General features: G+C 43.9%; 1 protein-coding gene across 5 annotated transcripts in view; it reads left to right on the forward strand.

Moving 5' to 3' along the window:
• The window catches only part of LOC133425087 (neural cell adhesion molecule 2-like), a 436069-nt gene that overhangs the window by 285403 nt on the left and 127564 nt on the right, over nt 1-23102 (forward strand). For all 5 annotated transcript variants that reach the window (XM_061715764.1, XM_061715765.1, XM_061715766.1 and 2 more), the window contains exons 2-3: nt 5713-5787; nt 17779-17985. In XM_061715764.1, coding sequence (XP_061571748.1) covers nt 5713-5787; nt 17779-17985 — 282 coding nt within the window. The remainder of the gene's footprint in view (nt 1-5712; nt 5788-17778; nt 17986-23102) is intronic.

Genomic DNA, 23102 nt, shown 5'->3' on the forward strand with positions numbered 1-23102 from the left:
CAGGTACGAGCCGGGCTCTGAACTCTCAGCTGCAGCTCGGTAGTTCATTTGTTATGAGGAGTTAAATAGAGAGACTGCCAGCAGCTCGTCGCCAGTTCGTCCTTGTTATGTCTCAACATTATGGTTGCTATTTCCTTGAGTTTTCAGAGTATTGTAGCGGATTACCTGTTGAGAGTTTTTGCGTTGTTTTCCTTTTTTTGTGGATTACCCGTTGAGAAGTTTTTTCGTTGTTTGTTCCCTGCCATTTAAGGAGGCAGTTTTTATTATTCTGATTTTTCCGCTCCCTTAGTTTGTACAATAAAGTACGCCGTGTTTTTTGGCTGAACTCGAACTCTGTCTGCGGTCGTGCACTTGGGGTCAGAGACAAACCCTAACAAATTGTATTGCATTTTTAAATAATGCACCAGGCGTAATTGGTTTGCTGATGTGCTTGACCTTTTTGTTTTGAATTTCATTTATGAAAGACACTTGTGGAATGTGGATTTCAAATCTTCTCTTCTTTGTGTATTCAATTGATTAGTCATGCACTGCAATTTTGTAATGTCCTAGAATTCGTTTTTTTTATTTGGGGACCTTTAGCAGATATGAGATTAAAATGTGATTAATTAGATTAATTAATTATAAATCCTGTAATTAGATTATTTTTTTTAATCAGCTGACAGCACTAATTTTAACCAATCAAAACAAAGCAACCGCTATATTTAAACCGCTTCAGAGTTTGGTTTAGTTAAAATATAACAGGAAAAAACCATGGAACCAAGCAAAGAGGAAATAAATAGTCTCCTCTGGTTGTCAGCTGGAGGGGCTACCCGGACAAAACACATTACTGCTAACTCATATTTTCCAAATATTGTTTTTTTGAGAGCAAAAACCTGTATAACTGGGAGATTTTGGATGTATTCTTATTGATTAAACCATCCAATCAAAATGATGTGTACTGTACAGCAGACATGTGGGTCTACAAAAGACTTTCTTCTGGAAACATGAACGCTGTCGATGTTTATGGCATCAAGTTGCACAAAGTCAATTTCGGACTCCAAACAAGATTTTTAAGGGCAGGAATTCGGTTTTACAGATCTCTTTACAGATCTCTTGCCAGTGGAAAAGTAAGGCAGTTCTTTGTAGAACCTGTTTGGAACTGGCTCTAGCACCAACTTTGCGGAGGTGGAAAAAGCCCCACATGACAACTGCATGGCAACTAAATTATTGAATTACTGAATAATATCGAATATACAGCTGTTTAAAGTCTTTTTTTTACATAAAATTATATACTTATATTCGATCAAAATATAAATTTCACGCAGACACCCTTTGAAAGGTAAAAAAAGCCACCTAGTTGAGATTCCATTATTGATGCTGCAATCATTTGAGTCTCACAGAAGCGGAAGTCGGTTCGACCATCTCTGACACTTTACAAATGGTAATCAATGCCTGTTTGTCATCTTATGTTGCTTAGCGCTGATGCTTCTGAAATCAGCTGGTAATTGCTACCCGGCTCATAATATATTGACACAAGCACCGAAATAAGATGGTTCCACCACCAGCATCATGCACCACCAGACACGCAGACCTCTCTGTGTCCTCTCATCCCCTCATCCCATGTTACAGTTCAAATTCAGGCCCAATTTCCTTTAAGATAATGTGTATTTCACAGGGGAGAGTATTACAATGCACATTTTAGCTTGTTAAATGTCAACTGAACATGTTCTGGGCTGAACTTGATTATATAATTCACAAGGACAGCAGCAAGGAAAAGGCTCGAGCAATTTTTCTTTTGCCTGCCATGTTTTGTGAACGACTTATTACGTGATCAATCACACGCACCATGAACGGCCCAGGATCAATTAATAATTGAAAACCTTTAAACTACTTGAAGCAGTAATTGTAACGTGCCTTAAACTAGAGTCAGGCGGTGTGGAAGGGCGCAAGGTTAAATAGACATGATTAATCAACCCAAGAACAGCATTTGCAGTCATTTGAAAGAGTGAGTGAGTGAGAGAAAGAGAGAGAGAAAGAGAGAGACTATGTATCTCTCATACCTCAGGCTAACATAGTTGTTGCAGTATATGACATGTTAACTTTAGATTGAGGATCAAGTTAAACTTAACTGGAGATGATGACTAAAAGGGTTTTTGAACATATCAAAAAAAAAAAGAAATTATTAAAGGTTGAGAATGAAATATTCACACAGTTGGAGACAGTGAGACTTTAAAAACGGTAGAAGTACAGCTCTGTTCCTGTAGAAGTGCTCAAGGGGGTTACGTCTTGATGGGCTGTATCAAACCCAGCACGAGAGCTGGCTCTGAGAGCCGGTCCATTGTCCATTTTTCTGTATTAGTTACAACTGAACGATTTTCTGTGAAAGAGTTGAATAAGGTTCGACTTACCAGACTGTTTTGTTTCGCTTTATATGTTTTATCATGCGCCTTAAAATCCTTATGTATGAAATTGACCCATTTATTGATATTGCGCCTTATAATGCGGAGCGCCTAATGGACCACAAAATACGGTAACTGGACTGCTGGCTAATTGACAACTTATCCCGCTCATCTGCACGGAGCTATTCAGTGCTCAGGTGCCTAGGCCTGGAGGTTTGGTCATTATGTGAACCACAAGCAACTTTATCTGTTTTCAGGTGACAGAGTGACAGCGAGTCCCAGTGGAGCTCCACTAGTCCCTGTTTCAGCTGGGGTTTTTTATTGTGACACCTGGAATGACAATCAGAAAAAATGTACTGTAGTTTTTGGGGTTAGGTAGCGGTAGCGGTAGCTTAGCTCAGACTGCGATCAGATCTCAAGATTTGGGTCGATTGCTGTTCATGTTTTGGTCGTCTCCGTGCCGGTTTCGTGCTTTGTTTGTGGTTTTTTGTTGCAGATTTCCAGTGTTTGACATGTGTTTCCGTGTGTTCCTGCTTCCCCGCAACCCCCCCCCCCCCCCCAAAAAAAAACAAAAAAAACAAAAAACACTGGGTTTGTATGTGTATATTTATGTATGTGTACGCATATGTATGCGTATATATATGTATATATATTAAATATAGTAATAATGCACATATATATACCTTTGGTTTCTACCGTCATGGTATCAATCATTAATATGTGTGCAGACAAGGTAAAAAAAAGAAGAAAAAATGTACGATGGCATCATTTAGGATCATAGGTTAACAGGATCTCAGCCATCCAAGCTGAAATTCTGCTAACTGAGTCCAGGTGGTTGGTTCCAGCTGGCTTCCAGGCCTCCTCGTTTCACACATTAGTTAAGCACCCATTTTCTTATATAAATGTGTTATTAAAAGGCAGCATCAGGTTTTCCCAACATGGTGAAGTTCAGAGAACGCCAGAGAAACAGTAAACGCTTCAAAAGCGCCGCTCAGGAAAGCTACAGGTGACATCACAGGAGGTTTGTCCAGTTCTTTTCATACAGTCTGTGGACCTGACTCTGAAGCCACACCTCTGGATCCCACATCTGCTCTAATGTTCACTGAAGAAAAATAAAGAAGTTTTGACAGGAAATCCAACTTTCATTTTCCGAGGGTCAATCACAATGATTGGTAGATTTTATCTTCTTTATTTTATCCTGTTACTTCCAGATTGCTTACATTTTTTTTGTAACATTTAATTGTTTAGTTGTGAGAAGCATTGAGCATTTCAGATAATATAGCACAAAAGTGTCCCAGAAAAATAGCTCATACCCAACCCTTAAATAAAGTAAGCTGATTAGATGCTTAAAGAGGAAAAATAAGACTGCAGATGGTGAGGAGGCAACTCGGGGATAATGGTGCTCAGATTTGTATAATGTAAATATTTCCACTTTTAATTATCACTAGTACTCCAAATTAAGTTAATTAAAACCTGTCACCATGAACATATACTGTAGGGCTGTGTCCACAGTAATTGTTTCTGAACCCAATATACTGCACGTGTTAATGTGGAGGAACATAATATGTCTAACTGCACCAGTTCTCCAGACATGAACCTGGTGTGATGCTACTGGCTACCTACTAGAGACAACAGCATGTTGACCAAACGTTCCCCTGGAGCAGCTCTCACACCTCATCAGGGCATGAGGCGGTGCCCCGTTACTGCCATCTATAGGCCGGTCTGGGTACGGACGGATGGTTGTCAGTGATAACTGCTGCAGAGCAGCTTGAGTGTGATGCTGCTGTAGCCGTCCTCCCCCGAGAAGCCGCAGATAATGATTTCATCATTTCCTCGATTATTGACAGGCGCCCTGAGCGCTGCTATTAAGTTCTCAGTGTTGTCGAGCAAATTAACATTCATTAGAATATTAATAACCAGCATGTGTGTGTGAGTGTGTGGTTGGCTGTTGATCCTAACTAGACTTGCAGCTCCGATGGGTAAAAACGGCAAGCTGAGATATGACAGGCACATCAAATATCCAGCTTCAGTCAGCAATGTGGCGTGACTACGACTGTGTCGGGAGGTTCTTGCTTAAAAAAGACCTTCTCCTCGCTGAGCTGCCAGTTATTACTCATCACTGGAGACCTCGAGACAGATTCTCCACCCTGTCTTGCTGTAATTTAAAACACTTTTCTCTTCTTTTCTCGTACCATTCTGCCTTACTCCCTCCTGATGAATTCTCGTCAGCTGCAACTGCTGCCAAGCTCCTGTTCGGGTCATTTTACTTCATCCTTAAAAAGCTTCAACTGGAACATCTACTGCGGGGCGTAATATTTGCTCTTGCATTAGGCCAGAGCAGAGAAATGGCCTTTTGACTTTACTAATTATGCCCTGACTACAAGGCAGCCTCCTTCCCACGTTCACTGTGGGATGAATGTGGATGCATAGCCCCCCATAACAAAATGACCATCCTTAATTAGTTCTTGAGGTTGTGAACAAGGCTAGTCTGGTAGAACAGGTTTATGCCCAAAGAGAAGGAGGTACCTTGCATAGCCACTCTAAACCCCTTTCAACTAAAGGTTAGGCGTTGTACTGGACTACCTTTCTTAGATAAGTGCTTTTCCTCACCAATGGCATCATTGTTCATCGGTTGGTACAGCCTCCTCTAGAGCAATTAGTCTGACTCTTTGAGAAAGGAATTAGGATGGTTGGTCCAACTATGACCTCATACCTTTCTGCTTTTGTGAAAAGTCCTTCGATTTCTCTGGCTATTTTTGGCCACCAAAGGAGAAAAACACGACCGTCATTGAGTTGTTTACAGATTCCTGCTTGTCTTCAGCCTTTTCAAACCCCCAGCCCAGTGTCGTTCAATTGCAACACCATTGTCGAGCGTGATTACTGCAGACAGCATTGCCACAGGCGGGAAGGATCCTATACATTGTGAAAGCTGACTGACAAGCTTGTCACAAACAGGCTAATGGAAGCCAATCTGTCTGGGAGCTTTGTATTAAAGAAAGGCTGCTTTGTTCTGAGGAGCATGAACCTTGACAGAAGTTCAAGTTTATTTCCAAACAAATAGTTGTTTTCAGCAGGAACAATTTATCTGGACTTGAAATAGCTGCAGCCATGGCTTATGTTTAAGAGGATTCTTATTTATATAGAGTGATACTAAGTGCAGTGAATGGAGACGTGCAGCCTCTGATACAAAAGACATGAGAATGTGTTGGAGAAGCTGAAGCGTTTGAGAAAACGGATGTTTTATCTCTCCATTGAGCAAATGTAAAATTCCTGTGGTTCCACTTAAAGAAGCTAATCTTTTTCCTCGTTTCCTTTCTGTTTCTGTCTCCTACAGCTGTCATGCAGGTGTCCATATCCTTGAACAAAGTGGAGTTGAGTGTCGGCGAGTCCAAGTTCTTCATCTGCACAGGTACAGATGCCAAATACTTTCTTTTGAATTTGTTTTCCGTGTGTGTAGGTAAGGTAAGTGTGCTTTTAGAAGGGTCACATAACACAGTCTAAGGAGGCTCCCGCTCTCATTGTCCTCTCTGAATGGCGCTTCTACACAATAGCTGTGAACCCGGTGTCGGGGCAGCAGCTCGGCGGGGGTGGCAGCGCTGTCCAGCCGGCCCTGCCCACCTCCCGCTGGCCGCCGCTCTCTCCTGCCAGCCCACGCAGCGTGCAGCCGGCCGCCGAGGGACGGCAGACACGCTGGGAGGAGGCAGCAGAGGTGTGCCGAGGTGGACGCAGCGGCTGGGTAGAGAAGTGGAGGTGAATGAAATCAAACTGGCAGCAATTGTAGGGCAAAGGTAAAGCTTTATCTGTGAAAACATCAGAAGTGAGAGGAGTGGAAAAAGCTTCTGAGGTAAAATAGAGGCGGAGGTGGGAGCTGAGTAGCCGCCGTCCACGCTCAAAGTGCCTGAGAAGAAATGTCACCTGTTGATTTCTTTCTGCCTTTTCCACCACAGACTCTCGCACTAAGCTTGATTTATTTATTTGTTTATTTATTTATTTTGACACATAAACTATGGAGTTCAGCTAAAAGGAGGAGGCTGAAAAGCAGGGAAGAGCAGTTGGAGCCAAAAAGCAAAAAGCCCGGTGACACTGAAGTAAACATGCAAAATAACAGATCAGCACGGGTTTATGTTTGGGGTTGTTGAAGTAGCTCTTTGACTTCCAGCTGCCAAGTAATGTTTATGAGGACTAATAAACTAGAGGTGATTAAAATGCACTTCGATGGGAAAATAGAGCAGTTAAAACAGGTAAATTGAAAACGGGAGCAATAAATTGGGATGTGATTTGATAAATTCCCTTTGCCTTTTCCCTTTTTGGACATGCCACAGCAGATCTATTTTTATTTATTTAAGACCTCTAATTTTATCACTTCGATTCCCAGTCCTCATAGCTATTAAAATAAGAACTTTGTATTAAAAAAAGGATCAGACTTATGCAGGTTGTTTTTTTTCATGGTTCAGTCGGGTGGAGAGGAGGCATGTAAACGTGTGCATCTTGATACAAAGGAACTGAAGTGAAATCAATTGTCTTATTTGCCAAATGTTTATTTTTTTCTTTTTAAATCTACAAATGTTTAGGTTGAAATAATGCTTCAGATTTTAGGAGCCGTCCAAACTCTAAAATTACTTTATTACGCTGTTGTATGATTTTTCTTTTTTTTTTTTGTGGAAATTGCACAGTTGGGCCCTTACACTTACTTTAAGGTCACAAGTGTGTTCATGTGGACGGCTTTGTGGATCTTTTACAATGCAGGAAGTGAACAAAATTGAAATTCTTTGACCACTTTGACTCCAAAAGCCATCAATCTCCATTGATCCCCATGTTAAACTGTCCAACTCTGCATTTAGAAATGAACGTATTTCCAGCATGATTTCACATCGATGGTAACTGTACAGGTGGTGAATTTTTATGTACAACACAGGTCAAATTAAATATGCAACAAATGTATGCATAATTAGAAGTGTGGTCTGTAGCTGACGGTGTGCAGCTACTTGGCACCTTTGATCGTCTTGACTTCTGAGCTGTGAATAAAGACGTAACAGAGGTGTAAGATCCTCATGTCAAAGAGGGTGTGGCTTGTTTTGCTGTTAACTGTACTAAACTGTACTGAAGCAAATTTATAAATCCTACTACGGCCACGTCAAGACCCGCCCTAGTCTCTCTCTGATTGGCTGCTATGCATGTCATGTTGTATGCCCCATCCCAACCGTAACCCAGCTCCCTTATCTCTCCCAACCTTAAGCCCACCCAACCCTCCTCTATTCCCCACCCTAAAACCCCCTGCCCTCCTCTATTCCCCACCCTAAAACCCCAGCCCTCCTCTATTCCCCACCCTAAAACCCCTGCCCTCCTCTATTCCCCACCCTAAAACCCCTGCCCTCTCTATTCCCCACCCTAAAACCCCACCCCTCCTCTATTCCCCACCCTAAAACCCCTGTCCTCCTCTATTCCCCACCCTAAAACCCCTGCCCTCTCTATTCCCCACCCTAAAACCCCACCCCTCTATTCCCCACCCTAAAACCCCAGCCCTCCTCTATTCCCCACCCTAAAACCCCTGCCCTCCTCTATTCCCCACCCTAAAACCCCTGCCCTCCTCTATTCCCCACCCTAAAACCCCTGCCCTCCTCTATTCCCCACCCTAAAACCCCTGCCCTCCTCTATTCCCCACCCTAAAACCCCAGCCCTCCTCTATTCCCCGCCCTAAAACGCCTGCCCTCCTCTATTCCCCGCCCTAAAACGCCTGCCCTCCTCTATTCCCCACCCTAAAACCCCTGCCCTCCTCTATTCCCCACCCTAAAACCCCAGCCCTCCTCTATTCCCCACCCTAAAACCCCAGCCCTCCTCTATTCCCCACCCTAAAACCCCTGCCCTCCTCTATTCCCCACCCTAAAACCCCTGCCCTCTCTATTCCCCACCCTAAAACCCCTGCCCTCCTCTATTCCCCACCCTAAAACCCCTGTCCTCCTCTATTCCCCACCCTAAAACCCCTGCCCTCTCTATTCCCCACCCTAAAACCCCACCCCTCTATTCCCCACCCTAAAACCCCAGCCCTCCTCTATTCCCCACCCTAAAACCCCTGCCCTCCTCTATTCCCCACCCTAAAACCCCTGCCCTCCTCTATTCCCCACCCTAAAACCCCTGCCCTCCTCTATTCCCCACCCTAAAACCCCAGCCCTCCTCTATTCCCCGCCCTAAAACGCCTGCCCTCCTCTATTCCCCGCCCTAAAACGCCTGCCCTCCTCTATTCCCCACCCTAAAACCCCTGCCCTCCTCTATTCCCCACCCTAAAACCCCAGCCCTCCTCTATTCCCCACCCTAAAACCCCAGCCCTCCTCTATTCCCCACCCTAAAACCCCTGCCCTCCTCTATTCCCCACCCTAAAACCCCTGCCCTCTCTATTCCCCACCCTAAAACCCCACCCCTCCTCTATTCCCCACCCTAAAACCCCTGTCCTCCTCTATTCCCCACCCTAAAACCCCTGCCCTCTCTATTCCCCACCCTAAAACCCCACCCCTCTATTCCCCACCCTAAAACCCCAGCCCTCCTCTATTCCCCACCCTAAAACCCCTGCCCTCCTCTATTCCCCACCCTAAAACCCCTGCCCTCCTCTATTCCCCACCCTAAAACCCCTGCCCTCCTCTATTCCCCACCCTAAAACCCCAGCCCTCCTCTATTCCCCGCCCTAAAACGCCTGCCCTCCTCTATTCCCCGCCCTAAAACGCCTGCCCTCCTCTATTCCCCACCCTAAAACCCCTGCCCTCCTCTATTCCCCACCCTAAAACCCCAGCCCTCCTCTATTCCCCACCCTAAAACCCCAGCCCTCCTCTATTCCCCACCCTAAAACCCCTGCCCTCCTCTATTCCCCACCCTAAAACCCCTGCCCTCTCTATTCCCCACCCTAAAACCCCACCCCTCCTCTATTCCCCACCCTAAAACCCCTGTCCTCCTCTATTCCCCACCCTAAAACCCCTGCCCTCTCTATTCCCCACCCTAAAACCCCACCCCTCTATTCCCCACCCTAAAACCCCAGCCCTCCTCTATTCCCCACCCTAAAACCCCTGCCCTCCTCTATTCCCCACCCTAAAACCCCTGCCCTCCTCTATTCCCCACCCTAAAACCCCTGCCCTCCTCTATTCCCCACCCTAAAACCCCAGCCCTCCTCTATTCCCCGCCCTAAAACGCCTGCCCTCCTCTATTCCCCGCCCTAAAACGCCTGCCCTCCTCTATTCCCCACCCTAAAACCCCTGCCCTCCTCTATTCCCCACCCTAAAACCCCAGCCCTCCTCTATTCCCCACCCTAAAACCCCAGCCCTCCTCTATTCCCCACCCTAAAACCCCTGCCCTCCTCTATTCCCCACCCTAAAACCCCAGCCCTCCTCTATTCCCCACCCTAAAACCCCAGCCCTCCTCTATTCCCCACCCTAAAACCCCTGCCCTCCTCTATTCCCCGCCCTAAAACCCCTGCCCTCCTCTATTCCCCACCCTAAAACCCCTCTCCTCCTCTATTCCCCACCCTAAAACCCCAGCCCTCCTCTATTCCCCACCCTAAAACCCCTCTCCTCCTCTATTCCCCACCCTAAAACCCCAGCCCTCCTCTATTCCCCACCCTAAAACTCCTGCCCTCCTCTATTCTCCACCCTAAAACCCCTGCCCTCCTCTATTCCCCACCCTAAAACCCCTGCCCTCCTCTATTCCCCACCCTAAAACCCCTCTCCTCCTCTATTCCCCACCCTAAAACCCCTGCCCTCCTCTATTCCCCACCCTAAAACCCCTGCCCTCCTCTATTCTACCCTAAAACCCCAGCCCTCCTCTATTCCCCACCCTAAAACCCCAGCCCTCCTCTATTTCCCACCCTAAAACCCCTCTCCTCCTCTATTCCCCACCCTAAAACCCCAGCCCTCCTCTATTCCCCACCCTAAAACCCCTGCCCTCCTCTATTCCCCACCCTAAAACCCCTGCCCTCCTCTATTCCCCACCCTAAAACCCCTGCCCTCCTCTATTCCCCACCCTAAAACGCCTGCCCTTCTCTATTCCCCACCCTAAAACCCCTGCCCTCCTCTATTCCCCACCCTAAAATGCCTGCCCTCCTCTATTCCTCACCCTAAAACCCCTGCCCTCCTCTATTCCCCACCCTAAAACGCCTGCCCTCCTCTATTCCCCACCCTAAAACCCCTGCCCTCCTCGGGCTTCTACACCTGCTTGATGTGCCTTTTTCCCACATTTTTGGACTAATAGGGCTTGAATTGCATCAGTTCCTGTCAACGCGGAGTAATGGAAAAACTTCCAGGTTCTCTGCCAAAAAACCTGACTGTTGTCCAGTTCTTACGTGCGTACAGAAAAGTGAGCAGAGAGAGCTTGACGTAACATGCTTTCAGCGTGTGCTGTCGCAATGGAGGAACCGGTGGGACGCTCATTTGTCATGTTTTTCTCAAAAAGATGACAACTGTGCATTTAAATCTAAAGACAACAACCTCAATGTCTTTAATACAAGAGGGAGACTCAAGGGGATGGATTTTAGGTTGATTTTGTTCTGAATTTGATCAAAAGGTCACATCTTGTTTAACACTGGTAAAGCAGTAAAAGCTAAAAGCTTGCTGTCGTCTTTTCCATTAACATTTACAGCTCAGGACTCATTGTTCCAGATTGCTCCTGTAGGAACATTAGCTGACTGGTGGAATATTACATTTATACTTTACCCGTCTATTTTTCGTACTTTTGGCTATAGGAGGGTGAAGCCAGTCCAGTCTTTCCGATTAGACTGACGTTCAAACCTCTTCTCCCTTGCTTTTTTTTTTTTTAGCTGAAGGGTTTGTCACCCATTCACAGATTGTGGCTTTTAGAAGTAAATGTGAGTGGCGCCGCGTCAGCAGAAGCTGCTTTCTTGATTCAGAACAACTTCATTCATGTGCTCTGAAAAAGCATTTTGTGGAGTTGAATTGGGGCCGTGGCAGCATGGGAGACGGAGAAAGAACTAGAGGTGTTGGAGGTCAGGAAGAGAAAAGATGAGTGAGAAAAGTTGCAGATAAGGAGAGAAGGAACCGCAACAGAAATTGTGTTTGCCCTAAGTCGTCTACGCGCGAGAGGAAGAAGAAAAACCTTTGTTATTGTGTCACCTTGTAACAAAGTGTTTTTAAAATCTTGATTTGTTGAAAAAGACTGAAAAATTATGAACACCCGAACACTAGGTTTGTTAATTTCCTGTGTTCTCACCTCAGTGATTACTATTTGTTCATGGGGTCGATAAGAGGAACAGGACAAATCTGTCCAAAAATCTCAATATGAAATAATTTGAAATGCTGTCAGAGCTGAAGCGAGGACTAGCCGAGGTCTGGTGGGACCGAGTCCCCGGGTCAGCCGCTCGAGGTTTCGCTGTGGGCTCAGCCGAGCAGATCTGGCACCATAGACCCGAAAGTTGTTGACCGGTAGTTTTTTTGTTTTATGTTATTTTGTTTTCCCTTCAGTGTCTTAGGGTGCTTTCACACCTGTGGCCCGTTTGTTTTGTTCCGTTTCAGGGGCTGAATCGATACAGTTGTTCCGTTTCTCGTTTGTGGAATTTGTGTTCACAAGGCAAACGTCTGTACCGTTTCAAAGCTGATAACAAATTCCATGCGCTAACCAGCTGCTCTCTGATTGGTCAAATGAACGCGGAAGGAGTTTCCTCTTCCGCACCCCGGGATAAACAACACGCCCCTTTCAGCGCAGCACAGCCGTTGGCTTTGGCTCATTTATGGTTCCGCGTTACACCAACGCAGAGCCTACGGCGTAAAGTACAGCGTAGGCACTGCGTCGATTTAACGCGGAACCATAAATCAGGCTTATGCGCTCGGCGCAGAGCGGAGCTCGGCAGCGGACGAGAGGCCGCCTGCCGCAGCCGGGTTTGCGCTGCTGTTCAATTCGGGCAGGGTTTGCGCTGCGCAAACCCTGCCCGAATTGAACATTGTTTAATTTCATACAATGTTTAATTTGTGCCGTGCTGGGACGACATCTCGGCATGTCCAATAGGAGAGAAGGTGGTGGAGGCTGCACCTACTCTTCTCCTTGCGCCGCGGTCGCACATACACAATGAATGGAGTTGTGTCGGTTGCTGTGTGGATTATGTTCTCACTACAAATAAAAAAAATTAACCGTTTCAGGTCTCGATTGGAATCGGGCCGAGACCACCTCTCCTAGGCGATCTCGGATCGCTTGTTTTGTACCGTTTCAGAGCGCGATTGCTGTGTTCACATATACCAAACGTTCCGATCTTTAGGGGGAAACGTTCCCTGTTCCGGTACAACTGCTTGAAACGGTACAGGTGTGAAAGCACCCTAAATGAAGGTCATATTTGTATGCATGGCTCCATGGATCAGTGAACCTCCCCTCCAGGACCTGATGAGTCTTTCTGGAGGTCTTTCATGGTCAAAACAGGAGTTTGTATACTTATAAGCACTGATCTATAAAATAAATATAAATAAAGTCTCTGGACAGGTAACATGGACATCACAACCAACATGGTGTACCCCTCTAGAAATTAGCCTAATATTCATGAATCTAGTAGAAATTATCGTATTTTTTTTTTGTTTTGATATTTTTATTAGGGGGTAAGGCACAGTTGAACAGGAATAAACAAAAAAAAGATATACAGTCTACCTCCTTTTTTTTTTTTTTTTGGGATTAAGAACAGAACAAAAAATCCACACAAAACAATGACAAATACACGAAAATTATTATATTCTTATATATAAGTAATATTTAAGTATTTAAGCTAAACAGTATGAATTAACAAAATAGATGAATAAAAAGGGGGAAAAAAAAAAAAAAAACCCAAAAACAAAAGAAAAGTAAATAAAAAGATAAATAAAAAGGAGGAAGAAAGAAAGGAATGAGAGAAGAGAGGGAGGGGGGGGGGGGTCCGTCAATCAGGAGGCAGGGACTGGAGAGAGTGGAAGAATGTAAGAAAGGGAAGCCACTTATTATAAAATTTGTTGCAACTACCTTTCAGTGAATATTTAATCTTTTCCAGCTTCAGAAAAAACATGGTGTCGTTGAGCCACTGGGTACTAGAAGGAGCCTTAGTCGACTTCCAGTGGAGAAGAAGGTGGCGTCTTGCCAGTAAGGAAGTAAAAGCCAAAATGTCTATTTGGTTTGAAGTAAACCGGCCATGGTCCTCTGGGAGCCCGAATATGGCAACATGGGGGGAGACTTTTATATTCACCGAGAGTATTTTTGACATGGTGTCAAAATAATTCGACCAAAAGCGAGAAAGTAGTGGGCAAGAGTAAAACATATGGGTTAAATTGCAGGACGAGGCATGACATTTGTCGCATTCGTCAGTGACACTGGGATAGATCTGTGAGAGTCGAGCTTTAGAAAAGTGGACTCTAAACAGTACTTGAAATTATCGTATTTTTAGCAAAATTATCTCTGCCTGTGAGGTAAGAAATGTTTTCTTGCCTAGAATTATTAAAACTAGCAAAAATAGTCAGTTTCCAATTTTCTCCCAACAAGGCTTTTTAACTTTCTTATAAATGAATGTTTGCAGCAAAGCTCGTTCACGAGCACAGCATCGTCTGTTAACAGGCACTGCAGCTTCTCCTCTAATGGTAACACTCCTACTGCAGGTTTTATTCTCTGTATTACCCACATAGAGAGGCGACAGATCCCTCATTGTCTGTCAGTTGAGAGAAGTAGTTTAAACTTGCTTTCTGGCTGTCCATCGTTCTCCTTCTCTAAATCCTCCGTGTTTCCTGTCCAGCCATCTGGATTCATTCGTCATTCTTTTGTAGATAACAACCACACTAAATATTAGTGCGTCAGCATTACATGAAATACTCTACACCCAAGATGACAAATGTTGTCCAGCTGCTGCTGTTCCCTTTAGTTGACAAAAGCAGAGATGGTCCTGTTGGTGCTCCCATCAGAACATTCCCAACACTCCAGAGCAAATGTTTGTTTCATCAGTATACATACTTTCAGTCAGATCCCCTTCCTGCTCAGATCTTTTTTTTTCTCTTCATCAGCGATCTTTCTCCGCTGAGGCTTGAATCAGTTACTAACGAGGTTTCAGCGGCAGCCGCAGTGGGGATGTAGGAAGGTTTGGGTTTCTGCTCGGTAAACTTTGGCACCAGAAGTCATTTTACCAACCGTAGAGACCACTGCTGTAGTTCAAGTGGATACATATTCCACGTATGAAGTGCATTGCTTGTTCTTGTTATGTTTCCATAGACATAGAAAAACAAAATTGAAAGCTAACACTCCCGTCTCTTGGAAGCCGTGACCAATCAAAGCGCCTTTGTGTAGGCATCGTCATCACCGTGGTACTATTCTTCCTTTTGAAGAATCTATGACTTAAGGATTTATCAAAGCCTGCAGACATAAAGAAGCACAGAGGGAGGCTGGGGTGAGCGTGCAAACGCTCATGTCTTCTCGGATCATCTGCAAACCAACTGGGCTGTCACCACGCTAGCTCCACCAGCTCCAACGTTTAACTGTCTCTGCTGTCAACACGCCGTATAGTGTGGAGAGGCGATAACGCTGTGATGGTTGCGAGTGGAAAGAGACGCCTGTAGCGATGCAAGGCCCTTATCTATTCCTTCCAAGTGCCCAGATGAACCGCAAGGCTCCGTTGGGTTGCAGAGCCTTCAGATCTGTGTGCTGTGAGACTAACTAGTTGCAGACATGCATTCAGAGAAAGTGATGATAATCGGCGTTGGCACGTGTGGCTCGGAGCCTACGTGTTTGCTATGAAGTGCAGGCATCAAGAGGCTAATGTGTCATCATTTAGCTTTGTGCTGGTGCACCATGGTGATGCCGTACGCCTTATAGACCATCATCTCCAAATTACACCTGGGAGCTGTCGAGTCCCCTTCTGCTGCCTGCTAAGATCTGTTGCTGAGGTTAAAAGCTTTGCTCAGGGGTTAGTCGATGGTGAAGAAAAAAGGGAACATTCAACCCGATGGCTGCTTTCACCAACGGTGTCTGTCATTTTCCTAAAAAGACATTTGAGTTGCTCGTCTGGCCCCTCCATTTCTTCCCTTGAGTTACAGGTTGTGCCTAAGTGATGGGCAGCAGTCCCAAATGAGTTCGTTTCACAGGGCGCATGCCAGCACCAGGGTTTGAGCAAGCTTTTCATCATTTGTTTGTTTATCCGTGTGCGAGTCCACTCATAAATACAGTAATCAAAGAAATAACTACATGATTTGTCACATACATTCGTCCCTATTTCATTATTACCAGTACATTTTAGATTCATATACTTTCAGCCTGTGTTTTCCCTCAGCTAGCTAAAAGGGCAGTTTTTCCTGCCACTGTTTGGCTTAAGGTTTTATTCCACTTGGGGAAGTTTTTACCTGCCAATGTTTATTTTTATGTTTATGTAATTATTGCTTGGAGGTCATGTTCTGGGTCTCTAGAAAGCACCTAGAGACAAATTCTGTTGTAATAGACGCTATATAAATACAATTGAATTGAATTGAAATTGAATTGAATATTTCTGCGCAATAATCTTCAGCAGATAGTAAGATTACAGTAACTGTACTGATGGTAAAACTTTGTTGGGAATACTTTAGAAAGCGACGAAGCTCATTCAAAAACACTGCATGAGCTGAACGGCACAATGGTTTTGTTTGTTTTTTTTCATCTCATGGGTTATTCCAGTTACTAGATATTTAGATATTCCATTGGATCTGTCTTTTAGATGCCTTTTAGATTTATCAATATTTATTTTGTGATCAAATGTTATTTATATTTCTTTTCTTTTTTTAAAATATAAATGGTGGTATCCACAATGTCAATGTCAAACAAACATTATACACATATTTTCACCCCCTTCCAAACCCACCCCTCGGACCTAAGCATTCGATGAAAACAATGAATAATTAATAATAAGGAAAACAGGAAAACAAAGATAATACAACAATAAAAAAGGCAAAACATAATATCAAAAACTGGTAAAGGATAGCGGCAACAAGTAGTCTATATCAATTTTAAATACATCTTTCAAGTTTGGCTTTAATTTGATCTGCTGTCATATACCAAAATAAAATATTTAGTTGTTTTGCATTATGGGTTCGGGCTGTAGATTTTTCCAGATAGATAATGTCAAGAAAAGTCAAATACCACGGGAGATGTGTGTGGTGGTTTCCATCTTACTGCAATTATCTTTTTTGCCGCTGTTAGGCCAGCAAGTAAAATTCGTTTTTGACATAGTGAAGCATTAATTGTGGATAAATTATTTAAAATTGTTTGAGGGTTTGTTTTTTTCACCTCATGGGTTATTCCAGTTACCAGATATTTTGATATTGGATCGGTTGATATCTGAAGGGACAGTTTTGTTGACTATGCCTTTTAGATTTATCAATACATTTTAAGAAATGGGTAACAAAATTTAAACATGCAGGAGCAATACAAACTCTGGCGACATGGGGGCGTGTAGTTCTGCTGTGGCAAAACGGTTAAGGAAAATACTGATCCAGTGAGTGGGGATGGTCCAGCATCTCTCTTAACACTTTACCCACCAGAGATGTATTTTTTTTTGTCATCATGTTCCAAACCATGCACTTGTGCACCTACTATGTGAGCATGCAAGTGCATTAACGCTAAGATTTTCAATGCACAGTATGCTGCAGTACCTAATGGTGAACCTGGGCAATGGAGAAGCTGTTTGTCATCTTGGTGATGTAGCCAAAGTGATCAGAAACTTGTTTGTTGTATTTTTATTTGGAAAACGTATACATATATATGTATATATACATCTATCAAGGAAAAGTTGGTTCATTTTTTGGGGAACTTATGATAAAAGTCAAAACTTAACCGTAACATGGTAGTAACACGGGTGAAGCAGCTGAGGAGGAAAAGTTTCCAATAGAGCACAATTACAGGCTCCGCACTAAAAATATTGTGGGTACAAAGTACACCATGTTTGAGCATGGTTAAGCATATTATTTGAAACACAGCCAACTTTGTTGTGATGCGCTGCCCCCATGTGGTCAGAACTAAACTTCCCACATAGTAGCTTTAAGCGAAACATTGCAAGAATGAGCCAGGTGACGCTGAGTAAACATCAGGCCAAAGCCTCTAAGCAACCAATACAACATTTATAAAATAAATAGAGGGTAAAAAACAAGAAAGTGGTAGTTTTCTAAGATTCATTCAGCAAAAACCATCTGGTCAGATTTATGGTTTAACTTTGTTTGTACACACAAGCATGCTTCTCTTTGCATAGTTTGTAATGTATGCTCTTGTTTTGTCAAACTTTGATGCTGGATCTGTAAAACATGAGAAAAAAAATCAATTGTCATCAAAAATAATTTCTTTCAATGCAATGGGTGTCAATTTGAAAAGATAAGTGATCTAAATTTGCTGATGAAATGACTAAAAGACAGTCCTAGTTGGTTTATTTTCCGTGTCTTTACCTTCCTGCTTGCAGCTATCGGAGAGCCGGTAAGGCTGGAGTGGTACAACCCCCAGGGCGAGCGCATCGTCCCCTCAAAGCGAATGTCGCTGCACACGGAGACGTCACGATCCAGGCTCATCATCTACAACGCCATCATTGAAGACGCGGGGATCTACCGCTGCCAGGCCACTGACGCCAGCGGTCACACAGCGGAGGCCTCGGTGGTGCTGGAAATTTACCGTAAGCTTGCCTGATGACATGCGTGTGCATTTACAGGTCTACCTGATGTGTTCTGCCCCGAGAAGACGTGGAGAGAATCCAGCTCCCGCATTAGTGTTTGACAGGCGAGGACAAGTGATTCATATTACCATCATTCCCACAGCTCCGTACTCCGTCTCCATGCTCTTCAGGTCCACAAGTACCTTTGACTTTGTGACTTTTTGTGCGAGCTTGGTTGAGCATGTTTGTTATAATCATTCTTGCGATTCAGGATAATGACTGCCAGCGATGCCAGGGGACTTGGATCCTGTCAAACCTAATGAGGGACGTGGCAGCGAGCCTAACCTGCCTTGGTGACCCATTACTATTTCCTGAGCAAAACTTAATGTTATGAGGCAGAGGGAGGCCCAGCGGTTACGGAGACTGCCCCATCAGAAGTTTAATCTTAACGGCGCGCAGTAAATTAACTGCCATTTGCCCCTTTTTAAAGTGTCCTTGAGTGAGAATGCTAGCTTAGCTCTCACTGCTCACTGAACTCTCACTCAAAGTTCACTGCTGCGACGTCCTGTGGACATAAAAAGATGAGAAGACTGCTGATCATGTACATTTTTGATAAAAATATGGAGCTTTTTGCATCTTGACGGTAATTGGATTGTATTACTTTAAAAAGACCTTCAAACGCTGGTTCAACAGAAGTTTGTTACGACTTTCTAACATAAATTATAAACCAATTTATTTTATTTTTTTTAAAGTTGCATCCTTTCATGCAAAAGGGAGATGCCTTTTTAAAGAGCATTTAGATCTCCACGGCAGTTATGAAATGTATAGAACATAAAACTGAATGAAATACAATCAAATCAGTTAAATATTTTGAAAAACCTTGCAAAGACCTGACTGGAGTTAGAGTTTAAAAAAAACACCTATTACTTGCACCACCCTACGGCCGAACAGTGATGTGGAAGGGATTAACGTTATAATTCAAGAATTAGGCACTTTTTTTTTTCCCAACATTGCATAAGAAGTAAGTAAGCTCTGAGATGTGACTAACCAAATACCCTCATGCACTGGGGCTTTGATCAGGGATCTTCCCCAGATTAATTGGAGGAAACTTCAAGGTAGAAGAATTCAAGGAAACAAATGTGCGCACAGACAATCACGTGCACGTGCACACTGTGGAAGTTCACACCTGCTGTGAAGCTGCCTTTTCATCCTCCTCCAGTGAAGCATTAGAGCAGACAGCACAGCCTCAATCACACCTGCCACCACTCAGCCCTTCATTCATTCAGCACATAACCAGCTCTCTAAAACCATTGTTTCCATGACAACCGGGCGCCGCTCTCTCTCACGGCAGGGGCTGGAGATTGGATGAGCAGCATGTGGAGGAGAATCTGCCTGGAGCTCAAAGCAGAAAGTTGGCTAGCGTGCAGCCAGAGCAGGCGAGGAGCCCTCGGGCGGATCGCTTGGACAACTGCATGTTGGACAGGAGAGTCTGACCTGAGAGGGAGAGACTGCTAACTGTCAGTAGCTCCTAGGTGGTAGCTGCTGTCGTATTCTTAATAGCTGCAAAACATTTCATATTAACAAAAAGTGAGCTTCATCTGTTTGTTCTTTTTGAATGTTACTGGGTTTTGTTATGTTACGGGCAGGTAGCATCTCTGCAGACCCCTCACACCCAGGACACAGTCTGTTTGAACTCCTCCCTCTGGACGGATGTACAGAGAACTGTACGCTAAAACCTCCAAACTCAGAGACAGTTTATTCCCCCAAGCTGTTGCTCTGATGAACTCAGAGTCTCAGAGTAATCAACCACTGTATAATAATAATAATATAAATATTAATAATACCACAATCATATGCTGTAACAATGCACCTTTCAATAACCATGTCTACCTCATACTGCTGCACCTTTCACTTTTTTAAAATTGTATATAACAGTGGTCATTTGTCTATTTACTGTCCAGTGAGCGAAACAACCAGAGTCAAATTCCCTGTCTTTTTTGACCTGACTTGGCCAGTAAACCTGATTTTGCTGCTGAATTTACAGCTGGCTTAGCAAATATTAGCATTGTAGTCCCACTTAGCACCAGCATGTAGCATGCTAACCATTGCTATCAGCTTCACAGAGCTGTTAGCTTAGCAACTGATCTCCCTGATAGTTACAGGCTGAGAATGAGCCACAATGAACGCTTTAGTCAAAAGTGACATTTATTTCCTCTTTCCACATCCAATTCAGTGGAATGACGTTGGGGTTTTGTCAAAGGCTTTAGTTGTAGTTTGTTTTTATGCAGGTCAGTTGCCCGCAGTGCTACCGTTAAATGCTGCTTAAATTCCGTTCTCACTTGAAACTGCTTTAATTTTGGATCCTAATGAAAGTTTACACTCCTTGCACTCCATTAATAGGATTGCTAACTCCAGAATGTTCCTTTTAAACATCTCAAAACTGCTGAATGTGAAGGTAATTTGGCATCTCGGAACAACACAAAAACAAGATGTAATGTTCCTGTTGAGCCATTTCCTTTGGCATACTGTACTTTGGTCTCTGTGCAATTATTGCTTCAATTATGACCTTTTTTTAAAACTAATATCATGCTTTTGTTGCCCGTGGTAACAGACTCACTGCCTGTCTGATCCAGCTCCCTTTGTTTCCCTCCTGCGTGTTAATGGACGTGACAGCAGAGTTGCGAACGCCTACTTTCTAAAACTGTCAAAATGAGCCGGTAATGACGGCATAACTGATCTGGATCCCGGTTGAGACGAGTCCAGGGAAATTGGCTCATATGAGACAGTTAACTTCATTGTGTAACTGCGACAATGGAGGGGAAAGTCTTTAGTGCCGAGTATATTTTCAATTTGCTTGTGTCAAGTGTGCAGTAGAGTGTTACCCCAGAGACCATGTTTTCCTTACCGATTCCCTTGTAGAGCAGCATGACTACAAAAGAGGTGGAAAAAGGGATACAAACATTAGGAACTACTGACAGCAGAACTTTTAAACCCTTACAGAGAGAAAGGGAAACCGAAGAGAAGAAAAGTGAGTTTTAGAAATAAGAGTGGCGCGAATGATGTGAAAATGATGAGAAACCAACAGAGCGAATGGCAAAAACATGCAAAGGCATCCTTGAAGTTAATGAAGACACTGAGATGCCAGACACGTCCATGGGCAGAGGGTGCAGTCGTGGAGTGAAAGCTCATTTTAGGAAGCAGCCTGGCATAAATCACATGGCCAAAATGCTAATGCTGAAGGCTCGCTAACGGAGGAGACTGATAGGGGAGTTTTTGCTGATTTATTCACGCCTTCACAATGCAGCACGCAGGTGATAGCAGGTGTCCGTGGCGGCGGCGGAGCCACCCCCACACACATTAGAGATGCTGATCTGAGGGAGAATGGGGGGCCAAGAGGGATCGTGCTGCTGGTGGGGGAGGCCCGCATGAGAATAGTGTTCTCATTAAAGCTACTTATCTAAAACACCAAATGTTTGTTTAGCAGGACAACACAGCTTTCAAGTAGTTCTAAGCAGAATCTATGATCAAAAGGAATCAAAGGCTCCCTGTGTTTGCATCCACTTCTACAAACATAAAGGCTCCAGAATAATTTATTGATCTTTTTTTTTTCTCTTCCTCGTGTAATGGTTGCAACTGGCAGCAAATGAAAAAGGTGTCCTTCTAACTCGTGTGCTGTGTAATCAGAGAGATTTAAATGGACCAGGAGTGATTTGTGTCATGTTCTATTTTATATTTAAGGGTAAAAACCTACTCATCCAATCGTAGCACATACATTACTTGCATTGTAAATGTTTGCAAGTGATTCACATTTTGAACTGATCGTATTGCATCACAGGCTGTTGCAGCTTTTGGCTGCACAAATCTGCAACATCCATCTATCCCCTTTTGCTCAGATGGAATTGATTCACAGGGGGTAAGAATTTGAATCTATATCCCTAAGACTTTCGATCCCCCTACCCCCCCCACTTCCCCTACTACTGGAACGACGAGGTTCCCAGCCATGCAAGAGAGATGTTGGACAGGTTTCCATCTACGGCTCTTTGACTGTAACTTGAGTCTTGATGCGCCTCCATTACCATCCCATGTGTCGGGTAATTAAACGTGACCCTGAAAACTGCTGGGTGGGGAGATGGTGTTGGATTGTGTTGCTGACTGAATAGGCTATAGGAAGATCAGAAAAGGTTGACTGTAAGTTTTGATGTTCCCTTTGAGTTTGAGTCAGCTCTTCTCATTTATTGCCAGCAAACAGAAATGCAGCAACCATCTCGGTTCCTCAGTGTTGATCTTCTCATTCTAGTTAGTTGTCATTCTTTACTGTTCCTGTCTGTTTATGAACCAAAATAGTGGTGCACTACAGCCACCAGTGGTGTGGCACGTTGGATTACTAAGTCAGTTGATCCGACAGGGTCCGACACTATGATCGAGAAACAACGGCTAAAAGGACTGAAGAGGAGGGCGGTCTTGATACAGTTCCAGCCTCTTAGGTTTAGGTCCTGACTAGGGGTGTAACAATATATCGTGCCACGAAATTTTGCGATACAAAAATGTCACAATATGTGTCGTGGAGGTGACAAAGTGTATCGCGATATTGGGTTATTAATATTAATCTATTGTGTTGACTAGTAACGCGCATCCGACCGCGACCGCGGCCGGACCGCGCGGACCAAAATCTTCCTCCGCTCAGAAGAAACTAGTCCCGTCTTGTGGTCCCGTTTTGAGGTCTGAACCTTTACTTATGTAAGTCTGGTGTAGAGTTAAGCCTTACCTTATTAAATTAAACCTTTTTGGGGTCGTGAGTAGGATAAACACGGGGACAACTTCTGCTGAGTTCCAGTCTACTTTAATGTCCCTCAACAGTGTAGGATTTTAGAACATCAACACAGCACCTAGTGCCGTACTGTGGCGTATCACTCCGCCCAATCTAAAACAGACTAATCAATACAGATAAACTGACTAGTGTCATTATAGTCCCTGATTTACAGAATATAAAGAATATATTTATAAAATAATGAACCCTGAATTAACAAAATAACCTTCTTAACACAAATAAATCTCCTCTTACACATATAAGGTGAGCATGAATCATTCTTTTTTATGATGTAAAATTGTATGTATTTATTTACTTGTATTTATTTATT

Source organism: Cololabis saira, chromosome 24 (genome assembly GCF_033807715.1).
Source record: "Cololabis saira isolate AMF1-May2022 chromosome 24, fColSai1.1, whole genome shotgun sequence".
NCBI classification, from domain to species: domain Eukaryota; kingdom Metazoa; phylum Chordata; class Actinopteri; order Beloniformes; family Belonidae; genus Cololabis; species Cololabis saira.